The sequence below is a fragment of the Melospiza melodia genome, chromosome Z, assembly GCF_035770615.1.
Source record: "Melospiza melodia melodia isolate bMelMel2 chromosome Z, bMelMel2.pri, whole genome shotgun sequence".
Taxonomy (NCBI): domain Eukaryota; kingdom Metazoa; phylum Chordata; class Aves; order Passeriformes; family Passerellidae; genus Melospiza; species Melospiza melodia.
In genome coordinates, this window is record NC_086226.1 from 37371851 (window position 1) to 37397505 (window position 25655).

The window sequence follows — 25655 nt, forward strand, 5'->3', positions numbered from 1 at the left end:
AAAATGCAGTATCTCTTCTAACAGATAAGGTTTGCATGACAGTGACAATCTTAAGTATTCTGTCAGTTTTGCCTTGGGAAAGAAACACCGTTTCCTTCTTGTGAAAAAGCTGTATCAATCTGGACAATACCCTTCCTTGAAGGAAACCTTTTCCACTAGAACAAGTAGCAAACGTCTAAGTTCCTACTGGCAAGAGTTGTAGAGGTACCAAATTATATAGGCAGTCTGTATATTAATGTACAGACCATGGTTACTGTACTGTGTAAGAGGGGGCTTGAAGTGTGAAGTGCTCAGCCAGAGCTGACTTAGGGGATGAATCTTGGGCATTATGTGATAACAGTATTGTTTAGCTAAAAACAAATGACTGACATGCTTATGCTAGCTGTTTATCACCAACTGGCTGCTTTAGAAACTTTCACATCTTGTGCAACTGTCTGCAAGAATTGTATCATTTTAAGGAACTTTCCCACTGGGCATTAATAGAGGCTTGTTTGTAGGATGTTTTAGAGAAGATGCTCCCAGCCAAGACCTGGCCCCAGGCCATGCCCTGCCCTCAACTGGAAGGGAAGTACACAGGTGCTTTGGCACTAAAAATACAATCAAGTCACTTTGACTTGCTGATTTGGACCTGTAAAAGCTGGATCCCCTTTCAGGGTGAATTTAGAGACCTCATCTACAAGTGGATGCACCAATTGCCAGGATTCTCCCAATTGCCAGGAAGGGTTCTCCAGGTCATCACTGCAAAATGAGGCTTCCCAGCAATTTCTTATTCTGGATGATGGTAAAGTATTTAGGCAGTTGGTGATACGTCTTTCTAAATCACAGCCCCTTCTCTTGTGTAGTAATGATGAGGTGCATTACCTTGCTTATTTTTGCATGTTCCTAACACTATGTTCCTAATAAGCACGTAGTAAGCTTATTGTTTTATTTAATGTATCATTTTACTTTTGTGTTGCCTTAATACTTGTAGTAAAATAAGATCATTCTTTCCATTGGTGTATGTGTTCTTTAAATTGCCCCCATCAATTGGCAAAACAAAATGGGAGGATATTTTGTGACCAAGATTGTCTTGTACGCGTGTATGCCACAGGAGAAGCTCATAAAGTGCTGTTTTTTATATGATACAAGTTCAGGAGCTGTTTTCTTCCAGATCCCACACGGCAATTTGGACTGTGCTCTGTGCGTACAGTTGAGCCCTGTTCTATACCATGGGTGTGTGCAGTGAGTTTTGTTTTCAGTTGAGTTCAGCTGAGTGGAGCTGAGTGAAGCTACCTGTGTCAGGGACTAAAACTGCCTTGCTCTAAGTGATGGTGTACACAGATAAAATGTATGTGCATCACAGAGTAAGATAAGATGATAGAAAGGATCACAAGGAAAGGAGCACAACATTTTTTTCCTTAATCTCAGGCTTTTGGATGGTTTGATTTAACTTTTGTGACAGGTCAGAACTCAGGAAGAAATATTTGGGACTTGTGATGAATATAATATGCAGTCACACAATTAGTCATCTAAATACTGTTTAATTTGTGACTTGATTAGTTTGTAAGCTTTATATATCATGGTAATCATGCTTCAGCATTGACAGTCTGTCTCTAATCACACCAACTGACTGAATATGCAGCTGCTGCAATATATTTAGCATCTGTTCAGAACCACAACAATCAAGCAGGTTTTGTCTGGAACATGCAATGTGTCTACATGCTTGTGCAAAACTCACAGTTGCACACCTGAGCAAATAGGAACACAATGTAAATGCCTGGCAATGTGTCTTCTGCTTTTATCATCTTTTTATCATGAGTTACTGCTGTTTCTTCCTAAAAGGTTAATTCTCTTTGCAAACATGACAACTTTTACCTCGGGAGTTGATGGAATTTGAGTGTCTTCTGTGCCTTGTACTGGTATTGTTTGTAATTAAGCAAGAATGTTGTAATTATAATGGAACTGGAATGTTGTTTTCTTCTTCCACTTTGTTGCCACAATAAATGGAGCAAAATGCATTGTATGAGCACACCAGAAAGGTGTGCACACAGAGCACACAGAAAGGTGCTCCGTTTTTTAAACAAAACTGATTTCCTTTTCTTGTAGATGCCAGGATTACTTGTGGTGGCATGGAGAACAAGGACTGCTAGCTATCACATCCTTCTCTGTTTCCATGGTTCTTGATAGATAACAATGCTTATCCCAGAAACCTTTTTGTTTTGGCAAAGAAGGTTCGGAGTTGAGTTGTTACACAGTTACTATTTTGCATTTTTGGTATTTTTCTATACACAGTGTGGCCTTGATATGCTCCAGGCAGCACTGCCAATTCTTTGTTTTTACCAGTCATTCTTGGCTTTTGTTACTGTTCTTGTTCTCTTGAATTACTGCACGTGCACTGCTCACTTAGCCATTTCTTCTGGTGCACAAATGTTTGTGCCCCGTGTGCTCCAGTGTAATGGTTCTTTCACAGAGCAGGTTTCACCTGTGGCCTTTTGATCCTGCAAGACAAGGAAGGGGTCATTACAAAAGAAGCTATCATTGGGTCTGTTTTTCTTTTAGTCCCTCTTCTCCCCCTTGCATTTTATACTCAGATACATCATTGTCTCTGAGTTAAGCTATTCTCTCCACAAGCCTGTAATAAAATTACAGGATAAACCACAGATAGGTCTGCATATGGTTTATCAAGTTGAGAAAGAAAAACTTCTCTGAGAACTAAACTGAGTACTTTGAAGACTTTTGGCAGGCTGTATTTTGACATACACCTTGCTGGTATCCAGTACTGTGAGTGGCTCTGCAAAAGACATGCACGGCTTCAGTCTCTTTTTACTCCAAAACAGCACTGCCTTGGAAAACATTTGTTGATCCTAATCTTTCAGAAGACCTTCTGGGAATTAGACTGACTCCTCCTGTAGTTCACCACTACCAGGAAGATTCCTGAAGCAGCTCTGGTCTTGCTAGTGAGAGAACTCTATTTGGCCAAACTTTTTCATCACATAATGCAAACTTCTCATTTTCAGGTTTTCCTAAGTAGAGCTTTGATGCTACATGAACGAGACTCATATAATCTCCGTGTTCCATTCTGGTGTTTCCAATATTTTTTTTCTTTTTTGGCAACTTATTAAGAAAATTTCTATTTATTTCTTTCTGAAAACTAATTTCAAATAAAAGGACAGATTGGGGGGGAGGGTTCTGTCTTTTCCTTCCAAAATATCAAATCCATGGGCTACAGGTCATGCACAAGGATATTTTTTTGAGAGTTTTGCTGTGTGAACAGCACAGAGACCATTAGCATTGTAATAATTTGTTCTGCCACCCCAAATTGTGCCCAGAAAGCTTCATAGTAAAAGTACTCATTACTGTGATATGAGCGGAATGATCTGCAGAGATGGAAGAAAGAGATGAGGCACTTTACTCTTAATTAGAATGCATTACTGCTGTGTAGTTCATTGCCCACCACGTAAGATTTGTACCTTTGGCACTGATAGTTATGCTGAGCTCATTTACACAACAGGTATGTATCAAAGCTATGTGCTTTGATTTGGGGAAATCTCCACTTTGGGCCAAGGTGGTAGGCAGGTGCACTTAGAGAATATTTATGCTGTCCTGCATGGACTTGTCATCTGTGATATTTTTTTTTTAAGGAAAACATTCACTGTCAAAATTAACAGATAATTAGCAGTTATTGCAATCTGCCAATCCTGAAGAAGTCTGCTACAGAGGTGACAAATATAAAACTGTCCTCTTCTTGCTATTCTAAATTTACCTGCAGGTTCAGGAAGTTCCTCTGGTGTTCCCACATCAGCATCCCAAAGGAGTCAGCAGTCCAGAAAATGCCACCATGTTTTTCAGCTTTATATATGGTCGTAAAAACTGATTTTAGTCTATTAGACTTAACTGCAGGAGTTGAATTTCTGATTTACAACCAGCTCAGCTCTTCCTGCTGCTTTAATAAGAACCTTTATATTGACCTTATCTGGTGACTCGGGGATAGCAGTCTTCCCTTCTTCCATCTGTCACTCATGAAGTCCAGTAAGGCTCAGTGCCCCCCTCAGCACCAGACTCCCTGCTGGTTACTTGAGTGTCTGAAATGTGAAATATGCTGGGGTACACTGCAGTCTCCTTTCCTCCCAGCACACTGTTTCCCCAGCATCACCTAAGTTAAATGTCCATGTCACTTGTTTCTAAGGTGAAGGAATTAGTTGTGATTGAAAATCTGAGATGTCATGTAATGAAATGCTGAGTAGGAAGGAAATGTTGCACTGCATCCAGAGACAAGGGGCTTGGAAAGAATAACATTTGTAAGTGGCATTTCATGGCATTGTGCTAAAAAGGGGCAATGAAGAGCATGCAGATGCAACACTGTGGAGTTCAGTGCAAACCTGTGCAATGCCTCACTTCTGTGCTTACCTTACAAAAATTAACTCCCTCAGAAAGGGGTTATTTATGCATTTCCTTAGTAGACAATGCAGATCTTAATCCATTCTAAAGTAACACCGGAGTGGAAAAACAGCTTACGAACCAGTTTATTAAACTATCATTCTCAAAAAACCAAAGTTCTTTAAGCAATTTTGCCTGGAAATACCAGCCTTGTTGGCTTTTTAAAAATAAAATTTTCAAATGCCATAGCATTTGCCATATGCAATACTTTCTTTCAAGTCCAGCAAGCTTCATTTGACCAGAATCTAACCAAATTTGAATACTTAAATGCATGGATAATTTTTTAGAAATCAATAACTGCTACCAGCCAGAATATATATTTTGTGTGAATCACAAAACACTAATAAAAACACAGAGGAAGATACTACCATTTAGCATTATGACCAACTCACTGTTCTGAAAGGGGAAGTTACATTTGTGTGTCAGGCCCCACGTGCGCTGATAGTGCCTGTGATCACTCCTCCTCAGGCATTTATAGTTGCGGGCTGCTCTTGCCTTGTGCTGGCAGATCCTTGGGTTGCTGTGGTGGTTGCTCACTCTGCCTCCCCAGCCTCCACACAGTCATAAGGGTGGTCATCCAGCCACATTAGTAACAAGTACTGGGATAATCCAACTTTCTTTTTCTCAGGCCCGCAGCTTGGACATACTGTGCTGCTCCAGCTGCTCCTGGCATGATTCCTGGTGTGAAAAACACCATTCACTTTTGTTAAAATTTGAGAAGCTTAATAGTAATGAAAATAGTAATAAAAATTAGGACAATGAGACAATAAAAAGCAAAAAATTACGGATGTCTGGGTGCCTGGCACTCCGCCAAAAAGCACCCCTTGCTATCAAAGAATAACTCCTTAAAAGTAATAGCCTATTGCATATTCATATATCTCATACATTATTCAAATATTCCTTTCAAACTAGGGTGTTTCTGCTTAATTTCAGCTCCCCCCCACCATCTTGTAAATCAACCTTCTTGGTTCCTCGGAGTCTGAGCTTTCCTGATAAGGAGACAATAATTCTTCTCTTGGGATCTCTGTGTCTGTTGCTGTTATCCCTACCCAGATAGGAGAATCCAAAGAATTCCTCGATTATCTCTTCCATTCCTTGAGCTAGTTACAAAAAGTATCTTACATAACATAGTTTCTATTTTAATATTATGCTATAGCCTAAAAACTATATTTACCACACTCCTTAAAACAGATTAACACAGTACTACTTAAAATAGATTAACACAGCATAATTTTCCAACATAACACATATAGTGTTCATTTTAATATTTGCAAAGAGCCAATCACATAACATGCATTTTTCACACTAGGGTATGCTGGCTTTTGGAAGGTGTCCAAAGGACAGGGCTTCTGGAAACCCTTGGAAAAGAGAATGTGAGGAGATGTGATCCATAATCCAGATACTGGTGCACACTTAGGAACAAATGGAGAAAGATGGGACTTTATTATGGTATTTAGCCACCTAGACTGCATGATACAGATGGTCTTGCAATGACACACAAGTAAAACTACAGGTGATAAGGGATTTCTGCTGTCTGATCACACCTGTGCAGTGCTTCCCTATACTGCAATATCTTTTCCACAGGAAACAACTGTAGCAAACAGTAAGGTTGTTGGCTGTGTCAGAATTCCCATTGGGAATCTATTGTGGTTCCCAGAACATGTGTGTGCACATGAGTAGACATTTCTTTTCCTTCCCATAACCATGTTTTTGTCTGGTTTCTTAACTACTAGGCTCAAGCAGACTACACATTTTCTTAAAAAGCAATTTCAAGCCTTTTTTGTTTTAACACGCATAGAAATTCTAAATTTAGAGAAGTGACCACCACAACATGTAACAATGTGGTTTTGTTTTCATTCTGCTTGCATACACATTTGGAAGAAAATTGCCATATTTAATTTCACCTGAAAAACAGCCAAATGGTGTATTTCTCCTTCTCATTGGATGCAGACATTTTGTGCTCTTCATTTTGCCAGTTGACACAAACCAAAACTGTTTAATTACTGAGAAAAATTGAAATTACATAATACTGAAAACATCATTCTGAATTGTAGCTTTATTTCAGAAGATGAGAACAATGCAATTCCTAGTATTCTTATCCTAAAACACACAGAGCTGGTTCATCCTGAGGAAGCAGAGAGTCTTTGAGCATTCCTGGTAAGTTATGATTTCCCTGTGCTATGCCAAAAAGCTTTCTGCCTCACCACAAACATCTTTAGAGTTCTCTGCAGAGGCAGTGCATTCCTCTCACAGTGAAGGAGGATGGTGAGTTCCCCTGCTTCTGCAACAACAGTCCATAGCAATGAGTGGGGCAAGAGTAAAGCAGATATGTGTAAAGGTGCAACACCTGCAGGTGAAACTGTGGTTGGCATCTGAGGGCAATAACGCCTGTCTCAGTGACCTGAGCAAAGCTGATGTGCCAGAGGTCACCAGTATGTCTAAAAATGGGCTGGCTACCTTGTGGGCTGCCTAAAAGTGACATCTTCAAGGGCTTCAGGTGCTGCTGCTCCACCTGTGCACATTCTGGTGAGGAGAATGGTTTGCTCCCAGGGCACAACTGGCTTCTAACCAAGGGTTTTCCTGAGAATTGCCCCATGGTTACAGCTCCTAACCCAGTGCTTTCCTTCCTTCTTTGCTCCCTGGCACCTGAATGGAGATCAGAATTTTAAGTCAGTTCTTGGTTACTCCTTGACTGTCTTTTGTCCTGTGGGGACACTCCATGCTTCCCTTCTTCCTGACTTACTAGAACTCTGTAAGTCTGTGTGCATAAAATTCCCCATACAAAGCTAGACCAAGGCATCTTGCCTTTCCCCAGTGAAGCAGTGAATTCCCCAGTGAAGCAGTCACTTGAAAGCCCTAAATCAGAATTAGCATCTCCTCAAAGAGGCCCCGTGCCAAAAGGAAGATTTTGAGGCAGGAATTCCTACTGGTTGAAGATTTCTGCCCAGTAAATCAGATCACCCTTCTCTGATTTTAGAATGTATATTTGATGGATAAACCTTATTCTAAATGCACTGACAGTTTGAGAATGACAGTCCTTTCCATGTAATAACATCTGCACACTGCTTTGCTATTAGTCTGCGTAATGTTTGCCAGCAACACATCAGGGAAGTCCAAGCCTTTCTGGTGATGAATTTTTACTGAAAAAGCCAAGGCACACATCCCTGAGCTCTAGGGTGCTCTAACTGATTGGAAAGCCATTACAGAGCTCTGCTGTTTTCCCCAGCGCAGAGGCTGGGTTTGTTCATGACAGCACTGGCTGACATTAACAGATCTGCACAAAACAGTGAATTAATGGTGCTCCCCATGCAGTGAATGCTTGTTGCTATTGCAGACATGCTGATGTGTGGTACAGCCGCTCAAAGTCTTCCACCATACCCATACATCACCTTCACCAGTCTCTCTTTGTAAGGCAACTTCATTTTTAAATTAAATCTCAAATTCTACTTCATCTTTTGAGTTGATTTTACAGCTGTGGAAATTTAACAAAGCCTGACCTGACAGCTTCTTGCAATTGTACAAAAAGTCCGGAACAGAAATAGAAGATGATTGCAGTTTTGCTGAGTTTTCACTATTCTGTGATGCTTGTGTTCCTATGGCTTAACCACATTCTTTGGGAAGCTGACTGTGTTTCAAAGTTAAACACACCAGTGGTTTTCCACTGCCTGTTGGCTGGTCATGCTGCTTTCCTGATCCTTGTTCAATTCTTGAGTCTATCTCTGCAGCTTCTGGGGAAAGGAGCTACAAATCAAAGAAGGTGTACTGAGTCCCCAGCCCTGGCTCCAGGAGTCCTCACCTGAGGCTGGGACTTTTGCTGCTGCCACAAAGCATGAGCATCAGCCACATCAGTGCCTGAACTGTGCTGAGGTCCTCTCAGATGCCCACTGATGTGCTTTTCAGTTTAACAACCATCTGGTTTACAGAATTAATCTTGTAAGACTGGTAAATACCTTGTCTCTGGCTGAGTATATGCAGTTTTTGGAGCACCACTTAAAACAAAGTACATATCTGGTTTTTATTAACTGTACCACTATGGTAATGGGTCTCCTCAGTCCCTAGTGTAACACCAAATTATGTAATGCTGATTCATCATGTGATCCACTTCCTGAAGCATCAACTCCGTTTGCTTGAATACATGAGGAAAGAGGAAGGGGTTTTACATCCTGCAATCCATCCCAGTTTCCTTGGTAAATGTTGCTACATTATCTACACGTACGTACTCCTATTCAGGATAATAGCTTTTAGTTGCACTGAATTCCTAAAATAAGAGCAGTTAGGACTAGAAATAGAGTTTAAAATAGTTATATTAAATATTACAGCACGCACACACACACACAGAGCAGTCAAGACCAGGGTCCTTCCAGAGAGTCCTTAATTTCTACTTTTCATAGCATTACAGTAGTAATTCCTATCTGTGTGGAAAATTCCTGTCACTACAGTTTAGTCTCCACAAAGGAGACAGAGGAGTCCTGTGGAAGTACAGACTTTCCCATATCCATCTACAACACATCTTAATATGCAGCCTTCCTGTAGAACATACATGATCATTAAAATTAGTTTTAAGTCTGCCCTGGGCAGAGAAGGTAATATTCATACCTCTATAAAGTCTTCACAAAGTTCAGGAGTTTAGCGCGACCTTGGCTGAGCAGCTGTCTGCATCAATTAGTAAAGCCTTCTAAAATTAATGGGTTTTCTCATTATTTCATTATCTACCTTATCTCTGGCCTTCTCTACAAGCAGTGTGTTTGTAAAGACACACTAGTCTGATATGATGACGCCTGTCATATCTGAATTTGGCTTTGCAAGTTCCTGTCGTCACACGGGAAGCTGAGAAATCCTTGGCTACTGCCTAATACTGCCCAGGATTCTTAGCTGGAGACTGGAGGAAGTATTTGGGAAACATCGGGGAAAGGTCTCAGCTCCTGTTAGGAAAGCACGGCCTTACAGCTCTCCTTGGAATAAACATGGCTTTTCCACACAGGAACGGGCGTGTGTGCCGGCCGTGAGAAAGCGGCTTGCACCGGGGCTGGTGCACTACAGCGTTAAACTTCAATTCCATGCCCGGCCGCGTAAGACCCGCACGTTTAAGTGAATTTAACTCACTGAATTTATTAGATCTCAGCTACTGAAAACCAGGTGTTTTAGTAAGTATATTAGCAGGCAGGCGGTGTCAGCAGTGTCCTGGCGAGCAGGACAGCCCGCCGAGGCCGGTCCCGCTCCTCGCAGCGCAGCTCGGCGGCCCCGGCGGGCCCGGGCGGCGGCGGCGGAGCCCACAGGCGGCTGACGACAGCGGAAGCCGGGCGGCGGGGCGGGCCGGCAGCGGGGCAGAGGCGGTGCCGCTCCGCCCGCCGCGGCGCCCCGGGCTGCCTTGCCCATCCCATCCCAGGACATCCCAGCCCTGCCCAGCCCAGGACCTCCCAGCGTTGTGCTCTCCTGCATGCGGGAGCGGCGTCGGCCCGCTCCGCCAGCATGTCCGCCCGCTGCTGCGCCGGCCAGGTGGGCTCGGGGAGCGCGGCAGGTGTGGGGCGGGCGGCGTTCCCGGGCATTCCCGCGGCCGCGGCGGGGAGCGCGGTCCCGCGGAGCCGGGTCCCGGCGGGGCAGGGCGGTGGGCGCTCCCCGCGGCAGCGGGGCCGGGCTGGGCAGGGGCCGTCCCTGCGCTGCGAGCGGCCGCGGCTCGGCGGGCTCCGGGTCGGGCTGCGCGCCGGGCTCCCCGGGCCGCCGGCGCGGTAGAGGAAAAGCAGCCCTGCAGCGAGCCGGGGTGCCTGTGCAGGCTCTCCGAGTGCCCACGGTGGTGTTTCGGCCAGTTTCTGCGTGGGCTCCGCTCGTGTTTCGAGAGGGAGCTGTCCCGAGGCGCGGACGGGCGGGAGCCGGGAGCGGGCAGCGGCATGCGGGTGGAGGCGCTGACGGGGAGAGAGGCCTTCCCAAAGCCCTGCGCCGCCAGGAGCCATTCCCAAAGGGCTACAGATCCTTTGAGCTGCTGCGGGAGGCGGTTGAGTGATAGCCCCTGGCTGCAGGTGGTACGGAGTTCTTAAACCACGTGGTATAACAATTGGAATGCACTTAACTAATCTCATAGCCCCTGGATGCCTATCAGTGCTCAGATCCTTCCACAAACTTCTTTAAATTCGGCTTGTGGAAGGTTTCAGCATATTCAGGTGCTGGCAGAGGAAGTGAGAAATGAGAGCAAGTGGTGATGGAGGGCGGTGCAGGAGCTACACTGTTCAGTATCCATGGGGTGGGAATTCAGAACTCCTCATCTTACCATGGTACACCTGTTTTCCTATTTAAATCAATTCCACAGATGAAGGATCATGACTTGGAGGAGATAGGCAGTAGTGAGGCCCTTTCCAGATCTCCTTCTTGGTTGCACTGAAGGGAAGGACTCCGTTCCTAATAGTTGTCTCTCTGGTATGATGTTAGACATCTTCCCCAGGCACTTTATTTTGTGGTTAATTTTCATAAATCTTTGTTTCTGCAATAGAAACCCATTACTACTTCTGTCTGCAGCAGACTAGCCAATGAGCTTACTTCTATTGTTTTACATATTTAAGTACCTTGTGGTCCTAATTCTATTGATATTTCTTTTCCTTTGCTCACTCTGCCCACTCTAAGGCTCTGATTATTCTCTTGCTTTTTTATGAGCCACCTGGGAAAAATGTTGTGTCTTTCCTGTAGTTTGAAACCCTGGTGGATTTGGTCTTTTGTCTGTGGTTCTTTCAGTCTTCAGTGGGACAGGAGGATTGCTGAGCATGCATCCACTTGCTTACCCTCTGGGAGCTGCTCTGAGCCTCTCCACACAGTCCTGTGGACCTGCAGGGCAGCAGCAACCACATTTGCTAATGCTCTTCGAAATGCAGGGGCCTCCCTGACTGCTGCTTCATAACCATTCTGGCAGGGTGTGAAACAAGTTGTGGAGCAGCTCAACAAAGTGAAGTTAGTAGGTGCTGCTACTAGAGTGACTCGTGGCTTTTTGCATTTTCATTGTGCCTTTTTTTGGTGTAGCTCCTGGAGAAGTAATTTAAATTACCAAGGGGATGAAACTGTTGTGATGCTCAGAGAATGGCATGGCTTTAGCATGACCAACCTTTGAGACAATCTTAAAGCCTCCATCCCTACCCTGTGTAGTAATCCCTGATAGTAATGTGTTTCACTGTCGGGTAATCCCTGATAGTAATGTGTTTCATTGACACTGAAATGTCAGTTTGGAGTCTGTAAATTAGCTGAACTCCTCGGTGTTGTTGAAGACGAAGTGAAAGCCCTAAAGTGGATGTAATCATAGTGCCAGAAATCTCTGGGGACATTTATGCTGCTGGCTCAAGCACTACGAATTATCTATGCTAAATAGGATGTATTGCTGGAGTTACACCAGCAAACACAGCATGGATAACCTTTTTACAGGCTATGATAATAAACAGAATAAACCATGTTTCATTAGCATGCAGTGTCACATTTTTTAAATGAAAAATAGTCTTTGCCTTTTTTACTTGATTTATTCCTGCCTTGATGAGGGCATGTTTGTATAACATGATTAATACACAAGAAAAACAAATGGGATGGAAGTTCTTCATTCTGTCTCATCCAAGCATCCTCAGGCATTTTGTGGGTACTGTTAATCAAGCTGGAAAATCAAGGAGGAATTTGGCCTCTCCTTCAGTGTTTCCCTGAAGATGAAGTTAACCCTGTATCCAGAAAGAGATTAAGTGCTTGAGGAAAGATGAAACTTTTACAAGAGTTATACTAAGCAACTCTCATGTTAGGTCCCTCTTTTTTTCCTAAAATGCAGTAGTTTAATGTGCTTGATGTCCTGTAGTGTGAGGAGTTTTTTGTGGCAAGTATTTTTGCCTTGTTGATATCTCATGCATGCCTCTGTCTGTGGATGTGCTTTCCTAGAGCTGAATGAGAACTTTGGTATTGTCTTTCTATTTAAGTACAGTTGTCATTTGTGTGTAATTGCCATTTGTCTGTAGCTGATATGAAAATTTTATTGTGAGTTAACATGACAATTAATTTTCACTCAAAAAAATTTCCCTGGTGCGAAGTGGACGATGAGTGATTGGTACTTTATTGAGTCAGACCATGCTAAATGTCTAGTTGATGATGCCTGTCAGAATGAATGGATCTAGGTTTGCAGCCCAGATTCCTGTTGTTACAGGATGTAGCGGCAAGATGCCAGACTGCAGACTGTACTTCAGTTATGCTGATTTTGCATTTGTGAAATTATTTAAAATTATCTTAATGGACATTACTCTGTGACTTGCATCCTTGCCAGGTAGACTCTGGAAACTTACTTTGAAGGAATTTGGCCATTTATAAACTTTAATTTCTGCAGTTGTTTTTTACTGGGCAGTGTACAATCTTGCTTTGAAGATAATTGTGATATTTGGATTTCTGAGCTGTAATAAACTTGCTATATGTTTCTTCTTTTGCTTGTGTCTCATTGATAGACTTATTTTTAGAATGCAGTGAGAATACAGTTTGGCTTGGGCCTTCACAATGCTTTTGATTACATAAAAACTGCTTAAATTGACAGGAAACTGGATTTTCTCTTTGGCTTTTCTTCACTAATGATTCTCAAGAGGATAAAGTTGAGATCATGGTTAAAGAAAGCAGCTGTTGCGGAAAGTCTTTATTACAATGAATATGTTTTTTCCAGAGTTAAATAAATGTAATTTAGATCGTTAACAATCATTTTGGGTGGATGGTATCTTGTAGCTGGGTTGTTCAAGTAGATGAATTTTCCAGTTAGAATTGATAGCTGTTCAAGCTGATGGAGCTCTTTTTGTAGGTCTGTTAAGTCTTGAGAGACGTCCTTAATAGTGTTCTGCACTTAGAAATCATATCAGGTAGTAAATAAAAGAAGTGCCACAAGTTAGAATATCAAGTTTTCATTTTCTACCCAGAATTCTAATTCTGATGGAGTTAAAAAAAAAAAAAAAAAAAAAAAGAAAAGGGATAAAAACAGTACTGCTATATTTTTAAGGTTGACATTGGCCGGTCTTTTGACTTCTGTGACTCATAGCTTCTGGGGAGAGGAGGGAGATACCTATGCACTCTGGGACTGCCTGCCTCTCTGGTGCTGCCTGTTTGCATCTGCAGGTTGAGAAGGGGGCTTGCAGTCCTGTCCCCCATGGTCTCCTCTTTTCATTAGATGTTGAAAAGGGTGGTTCTGTCACCCTCATCCAGATTTGTGTCCTCTGAGGTCACAGGAGCATTGCAGACGTATGTGTAGTGTGATGTACCACAGTGCTGAGGGATGGTGCGGTGGTGGTCCTGGCTTCACTCCGCATGGTGCTCCCAAAAATGCTATCTCTTGTTCTGCAAATGGTCTTCCTAGGTGCCAGGGGTGTGTTTGGTGTGTTTGACCTGAACATTTAGCTGCAGGTATTTCCACACCTCTGCCACTGCTGTTATTAATTGTGATAGAAGGTGAAACTAGCTGTCTGAGGTCAGATGTAGGGTATTACAGTGTACTCCAGTATGTTAGGAAAAAAAGCCTGGTGAAGGACTGTTTTCCCTGTTTGCAGAAACATGGAGTTGTTGCTTTAAATAAATGGTTTCCTGAATAATTGAATTAGCAAAGCCTGATTTCCTGCAGCTTTGTCCATTGAGGTTGGTCTCTCAGGCTGATTCCCTTTCTAATAAATATGAAGTTGCATTGCAGCCTTTTCTTTGGTTAGGGTTGAGAGATCATTTTTTCCTCTACTAAAACTTCTGCCTCTTTTCCAGGAAACTTTAAAAACTTATCTTGGAGGTTTCATCTGCCTGCCGTAGCAGGATAAAATTTACTGCTGGATTCAAAACTGATCAAAATGGGAAGGAAAAGTGACCAAAAGATGGGGAGATCTTGTTAGGTTTGTATCATTTGACATTGCATTTCTAGGTTGGAATCCTTTCCCTGTCGCTGCATAAGAGGGAGAAGACAGTCTGTCTCATTTTTGCCTGATTTCCAATTGCTTCCTATTTTCTTAGACTTTTTCTCTTGCATCCCATGAGTTGGCTGTATTGTGGGGCTAAAGAAATGCCTTAAATACCTATAGCTCTAGAGCTGTGGGGTGAAGGCAGCATAAGAGCAGGGCCTTCACTTTTAAGGGCAAGGGGGTATTTTTCTGTTTCTCTGCCGAAGGATCTAAACACTATGGCTAGTTTTATTTTAGTTTTTGCAAGTGTGGTTGTTCCAGGATGTGCCTTTCTTGTTACTGGAGCTTTCATTGCCATGGAAGCGCTCGCAGTTGTAGGTACAAGACCTGCTTAATTCAGGGATGAAAGGCTGAGCTGTGACTGCGGTGGAAGCTGTAGGTCTCGTTGGAGCTGGTGTCTGCTCTCATCCCAGACACATGCTGAGGCTGCATGGTGTTCTCAGGTTAGCCATGTGAAGATGCTTGGACCTGAGGTTGCTTCCTGTGTCCTTTTCAAGGACCTCAGTCAGCAGTGCTTCCATTTCTTTCTCCACCATTACGGTGCAGGCCCTAATAGGTCTTAGCATGTTGAATGCCCGCCCTCCAAGATGTTTAGTCTGCAGCTGACCATTCTGTCGATGGGATTTGACCTGCTGCCTTGTTAAGTTATCCATGAAATAAGCTCCAGCATCAGCATGTTACAGCATGAGGGAGTGAGGCACTGCGCCGCCCAGGGCTGGGGGGACTGCAGGGTGTGCCTGTGATGGAATGTGGGGGAGGTGGCTCTGTACACCTGCTGTCTCATGATCATTTTAATTAGTGGTAGATACGCAGGAACTAGTGTTTGCAGTTTAGTAATTGGATATTCCAGCAATTAAAGGTGGTGTGTGCTCAAGTACTTAAGCATATAAAAGTTAACAGTCTAAGCATATAAAATTTTGCTCTTCTTTCTGCCCAGTAGCACTGATCTAAAATATATCAACCTGAGTTTTAACAGGAACTGTTATTCATGTTTTCTGGAAAGACCTGTCTCAAGGGTTTTTCTCTTGGCTTATTACCGTCACTGGCAAAACAGTGGTTCAGGAATACTTCCTATATCAGGAAGATGTAGGCATTATATTTAAAAATGCTCATCAAGAAGCAATGTCAGGATGTGAGCAGGCTCCACTTTGAACCTGCCGCTCAGGAATAATGTGTGAATGTTGTGACATTGATGTAAACTGAAACACCTTTAGCAATGCTTTGAACAAGTAGGATATTTTTTTAGTATGAAGGGATGAGCAAGAGTTGTGGCTTTGCACCAGTTTATTGGCTTTTGTCTCTTTGTACAAAGTATTAATGTCTTTTTTTTTCTTTTTTTACTCCTCAAGTCCTCTTGGACTCAGTACTGAAACCATCGTTTAAAGACTCAGCATGTTTGTGAAACAGCTCAAGGCTGTCTGTTTATTCAAAAGCAAAGCAGCTGTTCCAGCTATGTGCTTTTAAATCAACGCATATGAAAATTTCATTTTAACTGCTTCTTCACTCCAGTGGTACATGGACTTGGGCAGTTACTGCCCTGCATTTTGTTCTCTGTACCTGGTGATGTACCATGTTATACCATGTGCTGTCCTACCTCCAGAGTCCAGGTCTTGAGCATCAGAGCCAACCTGGGGAAAATCTGCTCTCTGTATGAAGTGATGGCCCCAGTTGTGAGACTTTGGCGCTGCTCACTTCTCTTTCATCTTTCAGTTGCTCGGTTACTGTCTCCTCTGCTGTGAAAGTCTGAGAAGTGTCTGCAGCATGAGCTTAAACTACCTGCAGATGAGAAAACTGTGAAATTATAGGAAAGGACAGCTGAACCTGTCACCCAACAGAGGTTGCTCTCAGTGAAGAATGTCCAGGGATCAATGCGAAGGAAATTTAGGATCAGGTCTGACTGGAGAGGATATTTAAAATTGCTCTCAGAAGCAATGGGCGGATGAAAGGACTGGTGAAGCAGAGACTACTATTGAAGTAGATGTAACCTGTATGGCAGAAATACAACTTTTTAAGTGCAGCCATGTAGCTGGTTGGCCGCCTTGTGTGTTGAGTGCTGCAAGGCTGAGTCCACCTTTTTGTGGCTGTATGCTGGAGAGAGGAGTCAGGTGACTTGATGGACTCTGCCATCGGACTACCATGGTTTTCTAGGAGGGACTGGGTAAAATTGAAATTTTTGGGGAGAAAAAAGACCCTGCAAAACTTAGGTGCTGGGAGGAGAAGTCTTAAAGTCTTCAAATGAGACTGAGGATAAATGTTTTGGTTTCCTTGTCTGATGAGCAGGGAGAAAAGACCAGGAAATTAAAAAGTTGTCTAAGCTAGTAAAGAAAGCCTCAGCAGGAACCAGTGCCTGGGAAACTGTAGCAGACAAATTAGAAGGTAGGGTTTTTTTCACTTTTCAGTGTCAGATTTAAGTAACCACAGGGATGGACAGTTTTCCTCATACTGCTGTCAAATCCAGATGGTCTGTGCTAATGGAAAATAGCTCAGTAGAGGAGATGGGTGATACAATACCCTGTGAGGCTCAGATCAGACTAAACAATTGACTTGATTTTTCCAAAATCAGCAGGAGAAGAGCAGAGAGAGAACAGACTTGAATTTGAACATTTTGCAGTGATGTTATTTTCTAATGCTGAGCTGCGTCACCACTCAGAAACGTTTGTGCAGAGCGACAGAAGCAAATCGCCCTCAGCCCAGTGTGGCTTTCTTGCCTGGGTTTAGAGCTGCTTGGTGCTGCGTGGCAGTTCTGCCCCGTCCGTGGTGGCTGAGGGCAGGAAAGCCTCACCAGAAAGCACGTCTCAGGCAGCGTCGGGGCTGGCGTGGCTTTTCTCTGAAATCTGTTTCAATTTTGCAGAGTTTGCAGTGTGAGATGTGCTCCTCAAAATAGGTCATCAGTTGATTAACTGGTATGTTGGTTCACAAAGCCTCTTGGCTTAAGTCACATGGTGAGTCTGAGTATTAAATAACAAGCAGTGGAAAGCCAGTTAAGTCAGACAAAAGACAAAATAAAGCCTCCTTTTTGGTGAGTTTAGTTACTTCAGAGGGACAAACAGCTGCATTATCATGTGACCCATTGAAGAAGCTTTTGGAAAATGCATATGCATAACAGCAGTGGGTTTTCAGTAATAGTCTGAGACCAGCTCCTAACACTCAGCACATCAGACCTCTTGTTTTCATGAACCAGTGCACTAATGAAATATTTGCGTCTAGATGCTCTTTCCTGAAACGAAAAGGTGGATGTGTGGTCACTTCAGGATCTTTTTCATGCAGGGCTGGCTGCTTTGCCTGTCCAGCCTGCTTGGATGCTGCCTGCAGCTGTGGGAGTAGATGTTTGGGTGTTTTTTGATAGACACTGCTGTTAACAGCTCGGTGACTGCATTATCTGCAAATCTTATGGCCCAGATAATGCTGGTAGTCAAGTAACCAAGCAGTGCATGAAAAACTAAGCTGCTGTAGGCCCCCCGTGAAAAGAAGCTTCAGCAAGGCACATTCCCGTGCTCCATGGACGGGCTGGAAGGCACACATTCTCCCCTGTCTCCCCGGTTGCTCTCACCAGGCTGTCAGTTAGGAAGGAAAAATGAAAAGCTGCTAAGTCTTCATTTCATTAAAGAATGCAGTTTTTTTTCCCATTGTGGTCTTATCCACTTTGATTTTTACCATTTCTGCTGAAGTCTCCCAAAAGGAAATTCTTTGTTGTGATAAGCTGGATACTTGCCTATGGCTAGTGTAATTTTAAAATACCATAGGCTATTTTGGGCAGTGATCCTGAAACTCTTCACCCTAATAACTACACAAAGTATTTTCTAAAGCCTTCGAAATATTTTTGGAAATGTATGTGGAAAATACATTCTTAAAATCTCACTGTCTCTATAAAAGCAGCAGGCAAGATAGGTTCTCTTCCTTTCAGTCTTGTATGTAAACAGTGACATGTGCTTAACATTACTCTTGTACCCCATTCTACTGATTTATCAGATCGCATCACAGCTTGCAAAAATCAAGACTTGAGTGTGTGGCAGATGTTAAGTGAGTGTTGGCAGAGTACTTGTTGTAGGGAAGCGAGAGTGGGCTCGCAAGGTGGTAAGCCTGCTTTTACCCTGTTTTATTGACCTGCCTAACTCTTGTTAACCATAGGTGCTCCCCAGGCTGTTGTAAGATGGGGCTGTTCAATGTGTCTGTGCCTGCCGGTACTTGGGAAGTGGTTTGCACGAGCTAGGGTTCTTATGTGTCTGCTTACTTCTGCTCTTTACTGGATGAATGTCAAAATTACTGTTCCTTGCATTGGCAGGCACCTACAGCACTCAAATTGAATGAGGTGGTAGGAAAGCACCCCTGGAAACATCTGCTCAGAGAGGGGAGAAGGTGTGTAGGACAGCTGCAAAGCATTCACCTCTGCTTTCCCCTCCTCCTGTGCACTGTGCCCTCACATGAAGTGGTAGAACAGTTGCTGCTGTTGTGTAATAAATCAGCAGCTCAGAAGGATTGATATGTGACTTTTCACAACTTGCCACTAGGTTGCTTGGTTTGGTCACCTGCAGCAGAAGAAAGAACTGTCAGGGCTCGTGAGTGCTGGAGCAGGGGTAGGAGTGGGCAAGCGGCTGGCACATGAGTCTCAGTTGGAAGGGACCCACAAGGATCATTGAGTCCAGCTCTTACATGAATGGGCTATGTGGGGGTCATACCCACAACTCTGGTGTCATTGGGACAAAAGCTGGGTCAAGCCTGGGGCTGTTAAGCCAGCCTGGCTACCAGAAGAAATGGCTGTAAAACTGCAGTTTGAATATATTTTAACAGAAATATTTCCCACACAGCTTTCCACAGCTGCTGTTGTGAAACCAGTCAAGCCAGTCATCATCCAGACAGTTCAAATCTGGTATCAAGTATGTTAGGCTTTCAGATTCTGGGGTCTCAGGCAAGTTGGCACTGTACTCTGTGAGTTCTGAATGAGTAGCACGGAGCAAAGCAGGCGGCTAGTCTACGCTGTGGCGTCCTGGTGGGTTAGTGTGAGCGAGCTGGCTGATGGTAAGTGTTTGTGGAAAGCATAAATATTTGCCCACTGTTTGTAATTATTGTCAGACTGTGGTGTTCACCCTGGTGAGGAGATGTAAAGCTAGAGAGAGATGAGCCGGGCTGGCTGTGCTTGCTGCCTAACTTGTGGGAGCCTTTGGATTGAGAGGGACTTGAAACCAGAGCCTGCTTCAGGACGACAAACTCCTGGTGGAGCAGCCTGGCCTTCAGGTGCTGCTGTGCTGGGCTCTTGGAGAGCCTGGGCTTGGGGTCCTCGTGAGACTCTGAGGGAGCTCTGTGTATACAGACCTGTGCATACAAGGCCTGCCTGCTGGTAGTGTTCACAGACCTTCGTTGTTGGGTTCTCTCTGCCCTAAAAACTGCACAGCATCTTCCTCCTGCAGAGCCCCATTCTTTGGAGGAGCTTTTATTTATAAGTGTAATCTGCAAAAGATTTTTGACGTTACTTTCTTTTTTTCCCAGTCTGTTTTTTACAACGTGACAAAAATTTGTTGCTGGCTTGCAGTGAGTTTTGAGCCCTTGTGCAGACCATTGCTGCAGTCAAAAAGCAAAGGAGAGGTGACATGGGCCATGCCTGCAGTAAAGGATGTGGCATCAGCGTGTCTGTGCAGCTTAGCTCCACGTTGACCAAAACTTAACAGAGAACTCTTTGTATATGTGGGCTTTGAAGTCTTGTCACTCAAAGATAATATCTTTGAAACCTCTTACGTCAGTAGGTTGTGGTCAGCATCTTAGTGTTTGGGACAGAGACTGTTCTCATTTATTTTTGGATAACACCTATTTCATTGTGGCCTACTCTGGAATGTTAGAGGTAAAGTTTAAAAAAGAAAAAAAATTAAAACCCTCACAAAAAAACCCCAGACCACCAAATTTGAGGCTGTGGCTGAATAGTCTAACCAACTTTCTATGGTGTCCCTGGCTTTTCAGAGTGCTTGAAGAGGTGCATGTGGAACAAGATGGAAATAGTGGTATTTTTCACAAATATTTCCTATTTTTAGGGTACGTGTGCAGTATTAGAAACTATCATTAAGGTCTAAGTAATGTGGAAAAGTACATAAATGACTTACATATTTAAGCATTTGTTGCTTTAAGTAGCAGCTGCAGTGACCCAGGAGTAGAATAGCAGACGTTGCTGGATGTAGATGAGGTTTTACTGGCAGAGCTCTCTAGCACCTGGTGTAGGAAAATGTTTTTCTCCTTACAAATGCCAAAGCTGCATACCTTTTTACTTCCATACTGTAGTTGTTATGCTAAGGCAAGCAGTTCAAGTTCCTTGTGGATACTTTGGATTGGGCTGATACCAAATCCTTTCATGTTAAAAGGACCTATTAAAAAAAAAAAACTATTACTTTTTTATTGTTGCTGTTAAAATTCTGAAGTGTGTAAATGACACATTTCTGGTATGCATTTGTTTTGAAATGTTACCGCATTTGTTTGCTGAGTCAGTAACTTGCTGTAGCTTCCTTATATCCTGGACCTGTGTTGATGCTCTAAAAGGCAATGTAATTTCACTACCTATAAAAACAGAATTGCCATTCAGCCACTAGAGCCTTCTATTTTGAAAGTATTACTTGCATGATGTGCTATTGCACATAGTATTTTTAATTTCCAGCTTAGGTGCCAGCATGAACCCATTCTGTTTATTCCCCATATCTGGAGCTCTGTGTTTTGGGCAGGATTTCTGTTCTGCAGTAGCAGCAGTTTTAGCAGCTGCATGCTTTGAGGCCCTGTCTCCTCTGGCATGAGATCCAGTGGTGAAGTGAGAGAAGAGCAGCATGGGGGCTGGGTTGGACTGTGCCCATTTTATGTCTTCTGCAGCTGAAGAGCTGCTGCTGAGAAAGGGAAGGGCCTGTCTGCCACCCCCTTCCTGGGGGCTGGAGGCAGGAAGTATGACCTTGAATGTTGCAGAGATAGTCATAGCAAGGAAGTGATAAACTGGAGTCTTTTCAAGAGACTTCTTCTGAATGATTTGAGGCTCTTTGAACAACCAATCTGGTTGCGGTATTCTGTGGAGTTAGATATAGTTGTGTGACAACACACATGAAGCCCCCTCCCCTTCATCAGACAAGTCCTTGATGCTGGAAGAGAAAGTGTCCTGGGAGGAAAACAGTGCATGATGCTTGGGTGCCTGAAGACACATACAACCAATGAAGTTTGCCCGGACTACTCAAATGTGGCGCTTGTGAATTTTCAGTCTTTTGGCAAGCATCCACCTTGTACACCTGCTTGCAGAAAGCAGAAGGTTCTCTGAATGTTCCCGTGGCCCCTCCAAAAGCGAGGAAACACCAGTAAGAAGCAGCCTTGGTATGCTGGAGTGCTGTGCTCTGGCAGCTCACCATACCTAGCCTCAGGGAGTGCCTGGAAAATGGGAGTGTAGCAGGGTGAGGTTACTCTGGGTTGGCAGCAATGAGACCTGGGAGGGCGGCTCCCTGCTCCTGGCTGCCTGCTGATGTCCAAAAATCTCTCCTGTGGTCATGGTTGGTGGGTTAAGCACACACAGGAGCCATATGGAGCTGCTGCCAATTGCAAGGAAGGGCCTTGCCATGGACAGTGCTGCCTTATGTATATAAGTAAGGCTTGCCTTTGTGTTTTATATATGGCTTTTCTAAAAGTAGAAGGCAGGGAAGGTGAATCCAGGTTCTTTGAAAGTCAGTGATACTCTTGACAGCAAGAAAATAATGAACCTCAATCTAGATCCCTTTCAGGATTTATTCTGTACCTTTATCCTTGTTGAATAAAATATTTACATGGGTTTTGCTATGTTTTGTGGATTTTATCTTGGTGGACCCTCAATTGCTGGTACAAAACTGAAATACACAGGGAAATCTGTCTCTCATCCATAGCAAATCTGGGAAAGCTAGACACTGATGTACTTCAGACTAGTGAGTTTTCATAATCAAGACAGACTGCTTCCACTTAAATGCTGCTCGGCTGGGAGAAGAGGACTTGAGAAATTCTGGAGTTTTACAGGAAGTCTCCCAGCTGTCTAACTTTTGCAATAGAAACCTTAAGATGGAGGGTTTGGGTGGACTTTTGACTTGTGTTTTTTGCCTTACTTTTCAGCTGGCCTGCTGCTGCGGTACTGCTGCTTGTTCCTTGTGCTGCAAATGCTGCCCCAAGATAAAGCAGTCAACCAGCACCCGCTTCATGTACGCGCTTTACTTCATCCTGGTGACCATCATCTGCTGTGTCATGATGTCCACAACAGTAGCTAACGAAATGAAAACTCACGTAAGTAGCAGGGATGGGGTCACTGCTGCCCCTGGATGAAAACGGGACTCCTTCCACAGCTCTTTGTGTACAGGGCTCTTTGACCGCCTCAGAAGAGGCGGTCAATTTCCTCCACCCATCCACTTCAGAACACAGATGGGATGATTTTCCATGCCCAATCTCTTGATTTTTCCATGCTCACATCTTCCTGTCAGCCACTGAGCGTGTTTCACAACAGGAAGAGCCAAGGCCTAGCATCCTTCCTCTCAAGTGCAGAAATCTGCTGCAGTGAACCCACCCCAGGTTTGCTGTGCAGGCACTGTCACAGGAGGGGAAAGTATTGGGGAACTTGTTTTAGTAGAACAAATCAGTTCAGTCTAACCTTGATTTTTGTCTCTGGCAGCTTGTTTAGTAGCAGAAGCAGCAAATTAGAAAATAATTCTTCAAGTGTTGCAATTTTAATTCTGCCTTCCTGGTGTGACAGACTACTGCAAAGCACAATGTTGCAGAGCCTCTACAAGGGGTTTTCTTCAGTGTGTGTTGAGTCATTGTGTTCACATGGCCTCTAACCACAGCAAATACTGTTCATCTCTAATTGTCTTTTTAATTAGAGAGCTTCAAAAGCATGAAAGGAGCTGTGACTGAAGCTAGACTTTAAAACTCAAGTTTCTTTCAGAGTCTTAATAAAACTTTCCTAAGCTCAATGCTCACCAGCCTGCTTGTGCTCACACACTGGTCCTCTTGTACCATATATTTGGTTTAGCTTCATAAGCCACCCAAGTAGCACAAATCCTCTCTCTCACAAACTACAATAATAAAACTCTGCTTTTAACTAGAGAGAACAAGGACTGCATTGCTTAATTCTTAAAAATTAAGATGCATCAAATGCATCATTGGGCCTGCTCTGGGGGTTGTGTATGTGCTTGTCCTGGAGGCTCAGAAGGCTTCCATCAGTGTGAGCATCTTGTTGTTTGGTGCCCCTTTCCCAAGAGAGTGGGGTTGCACAGCAAGGCCTCTTTCCTCACTGAACAAGTTGCTGAACAAGCTGATGCCTTGGTTACGTTCTGCACTTAACTTTTGGTTGTCCCTGAAACAGCCAGAGCATCCCAGATGAAGGAGCTGGTGGCAGCACCCCCTTCCTGCAACACAGATGAACCTGTGGGTTTACAGCAGGCTGACTGGGGGCTTCTGTGCTCTGCTGCCTGTGACCCTTCTGTCTTCCAATTGTACCTTCTTTGTATGTTCTGTCCTAATTTTCTTTCATTTAATAGCACTTTGCATGAGTTATCCTAGTGCCCCATTTTACCCCAGGCCACCAGAAGTTGATGACCACCCTGTAGGAGCACCCGGGACAGACGTTATGCTTGCCTGTAAGCTGTGACTTAAAAACTGCTCAACATGTGTGTGCTGAAATTGCTTGCCAGGAATTGCTTTGACTTACTAGATGCTTAGCTTGGCAATAAAGTGAATAACCCAAGGAACTTAAGTGTGTGGGAGACAAATTATGTGCTTATATCCAAATTTCATAAAGTTCTTTTCCATCAGTAGTGTGGTTTTAATGCAGCTTGTATCCCTAACAAAAAATACTCTTTATCCAACAGAGAAGTGATTCAAGAAGCCTTCAACAACATGCTTTTCAGTATTGCCAAATTTCTTTTCCAGTTCATAGTCCTGAAAGCTCAGTGTGGGAAGAAATGACACAAAGAGTAGCTGTTAGCTTGAAGTGGAAGGATAATCACTGTCTTAGTTTAGAGCATTTGATGTCTTTGAATGGGAAATGGACCATCTGAAAGTAGGCTTTCTTTATCTGCTTTCTAATTTAATAATTATGTTCAGGGCTGTTAAGAGTTCAAAGACCCCTGATGCTAATTCAGCACAGTTTTGATAGAGCGCACCTTGGAAATACTTATTCAGACTAACCAGTCTCAGCTTCTCAGTGATGAGCTGTGTTTTGGAAGTGCTATGCACTTACTGATTCCTTTGCTTTTGGCCGGGTCATGGAACACTCCCAGCTCCTGAAGCCAGACTGTAAGCAAATGCTTTGCATGATACTTTTGGGACCTCACCCTCTCTTTTTTTCCTTTTTATTTTTCTTTCTTTTCTTTTTTTTTTCTTTTTTTTTTTTTTTTTTTTTTTTTTTTGAGAGAAAACAGATTTTGATTAATTTTAATCAGATTTTTTTTTTAAATTGTATTTAGGTAAAGAATGTCATATCTCAAACTGTAGTGCAGTCCTTTTTGGAGCTGTAATCTCGGCAAGGAACCATGTGTCTCCTTTATTAGTTCAAATACTCACGCTGATCTTACATGGAAGGAATCTCTTGTTTGTCAGTGAGAGGTGTTTTTTTCTCTTTGGTTGTTTTGCTGTACGTTCCCAAGTATACAGTAGTAGACCTCTGGGGAAAGAAGCAAGAGGCAGTGGAGGAACAGGGAAGAAGTTGGTGGTTATTTGCAGAAAAATTTCGGATAGTAAAATGTAAAATAGATTTTGCAATAGCAATTTTGCATATCAAGGCAAAAGACTGGGTATTCACCAATCAAGACATGTGAGCCCAGTGACAGGGACAGAAATACAGAAAAGACCAATATGGAATTACACTGCATATTGTGCTTCTATACCTTGATCCATATATTATTTCTTTATTCCTGTTATACTGTTTTTTAAAAAAACAGATACAGCTTTACTCACATGTGTTCTGTTGAAGCAAAAAATTGCATTTTACAGGCTTGGAAATGATAATTTAGAGAAGAAAAGGGAAAGAATTGTTTTGGTCTCTCAAAAAAATGTTTAGATTTTTGAAAATTTAAATTTTTAATGTTAAAGCTCTTTCAAAACTAATGGTTTCAGTCTAAAAGTATCCATGTCCTACTTAATTAATGAAAAGAAAAATAAGAAATACATTTTCCGGAAAATGAACACCAGTAACCTCAGTTTAGTTGTGTGAAAGCATTTCAGTACAAGGTGGTCACATGTTCCAGCAAAACATACTTTCAGCCTTATTTCCCCTGCTAGGTTTATGTCTTGGCTCTTAGCTGCATTATTGCATGTTAAACACCAAATATGCTACCAAAAATAAGGGTTCTGAGTGCA

General features: G+C 43.2%; 1 protein-coding gene and 1 long non-coding RNA gene across 3 annotated transcripts in view; one reads left to right on the forward strand and one right to left on the reverse strand.

Annotated features, from left to right (window-relative positions):
- Positions 1–1504: 1504 nt before the first annotated feature.
- LOC134432613 (uncharacterized) lies at positions 1505–9652 on the reverse strand. The gene is made up of 3 exons (XR_010031370.1): positions 9013–9652; positions 4809–5094; positions 1505–2477 (listed from the first exon to the last, which is right to left on the reverse strand). It is a non-coding gene; the product is annotated as an uncharacterized LOC134432613 (long non-coding RNA).
- Positions 9653–9762: 110 nt separating this feature from the next.
- SERINC5 (serine incorporator 5) overlaps positions 9763–25655 on the forward strand; it is a 40535-nt gene continuing 24642 nt past the window's right edge. The window contains exons 1-2 of one of the 2 annotated variants that reach the window (XM_063181042.1): positions 9763–9912; positions 22419–22586. In XM_063181042.1, the coding sequence (XP_063037112.1) occupies positions 9886–9912; positions 22419–22586 (195 nt within the window). In that variant the 5' untranslated portion in view covers positions 9763–9885. Of the gene's footprint in view, positions 9913–14182; positions 14268–22418; positions 22587–25655 lie in introns of those variants that run through there. The other variant, XM_063181043.1, reaches the window with a different exon arrangement.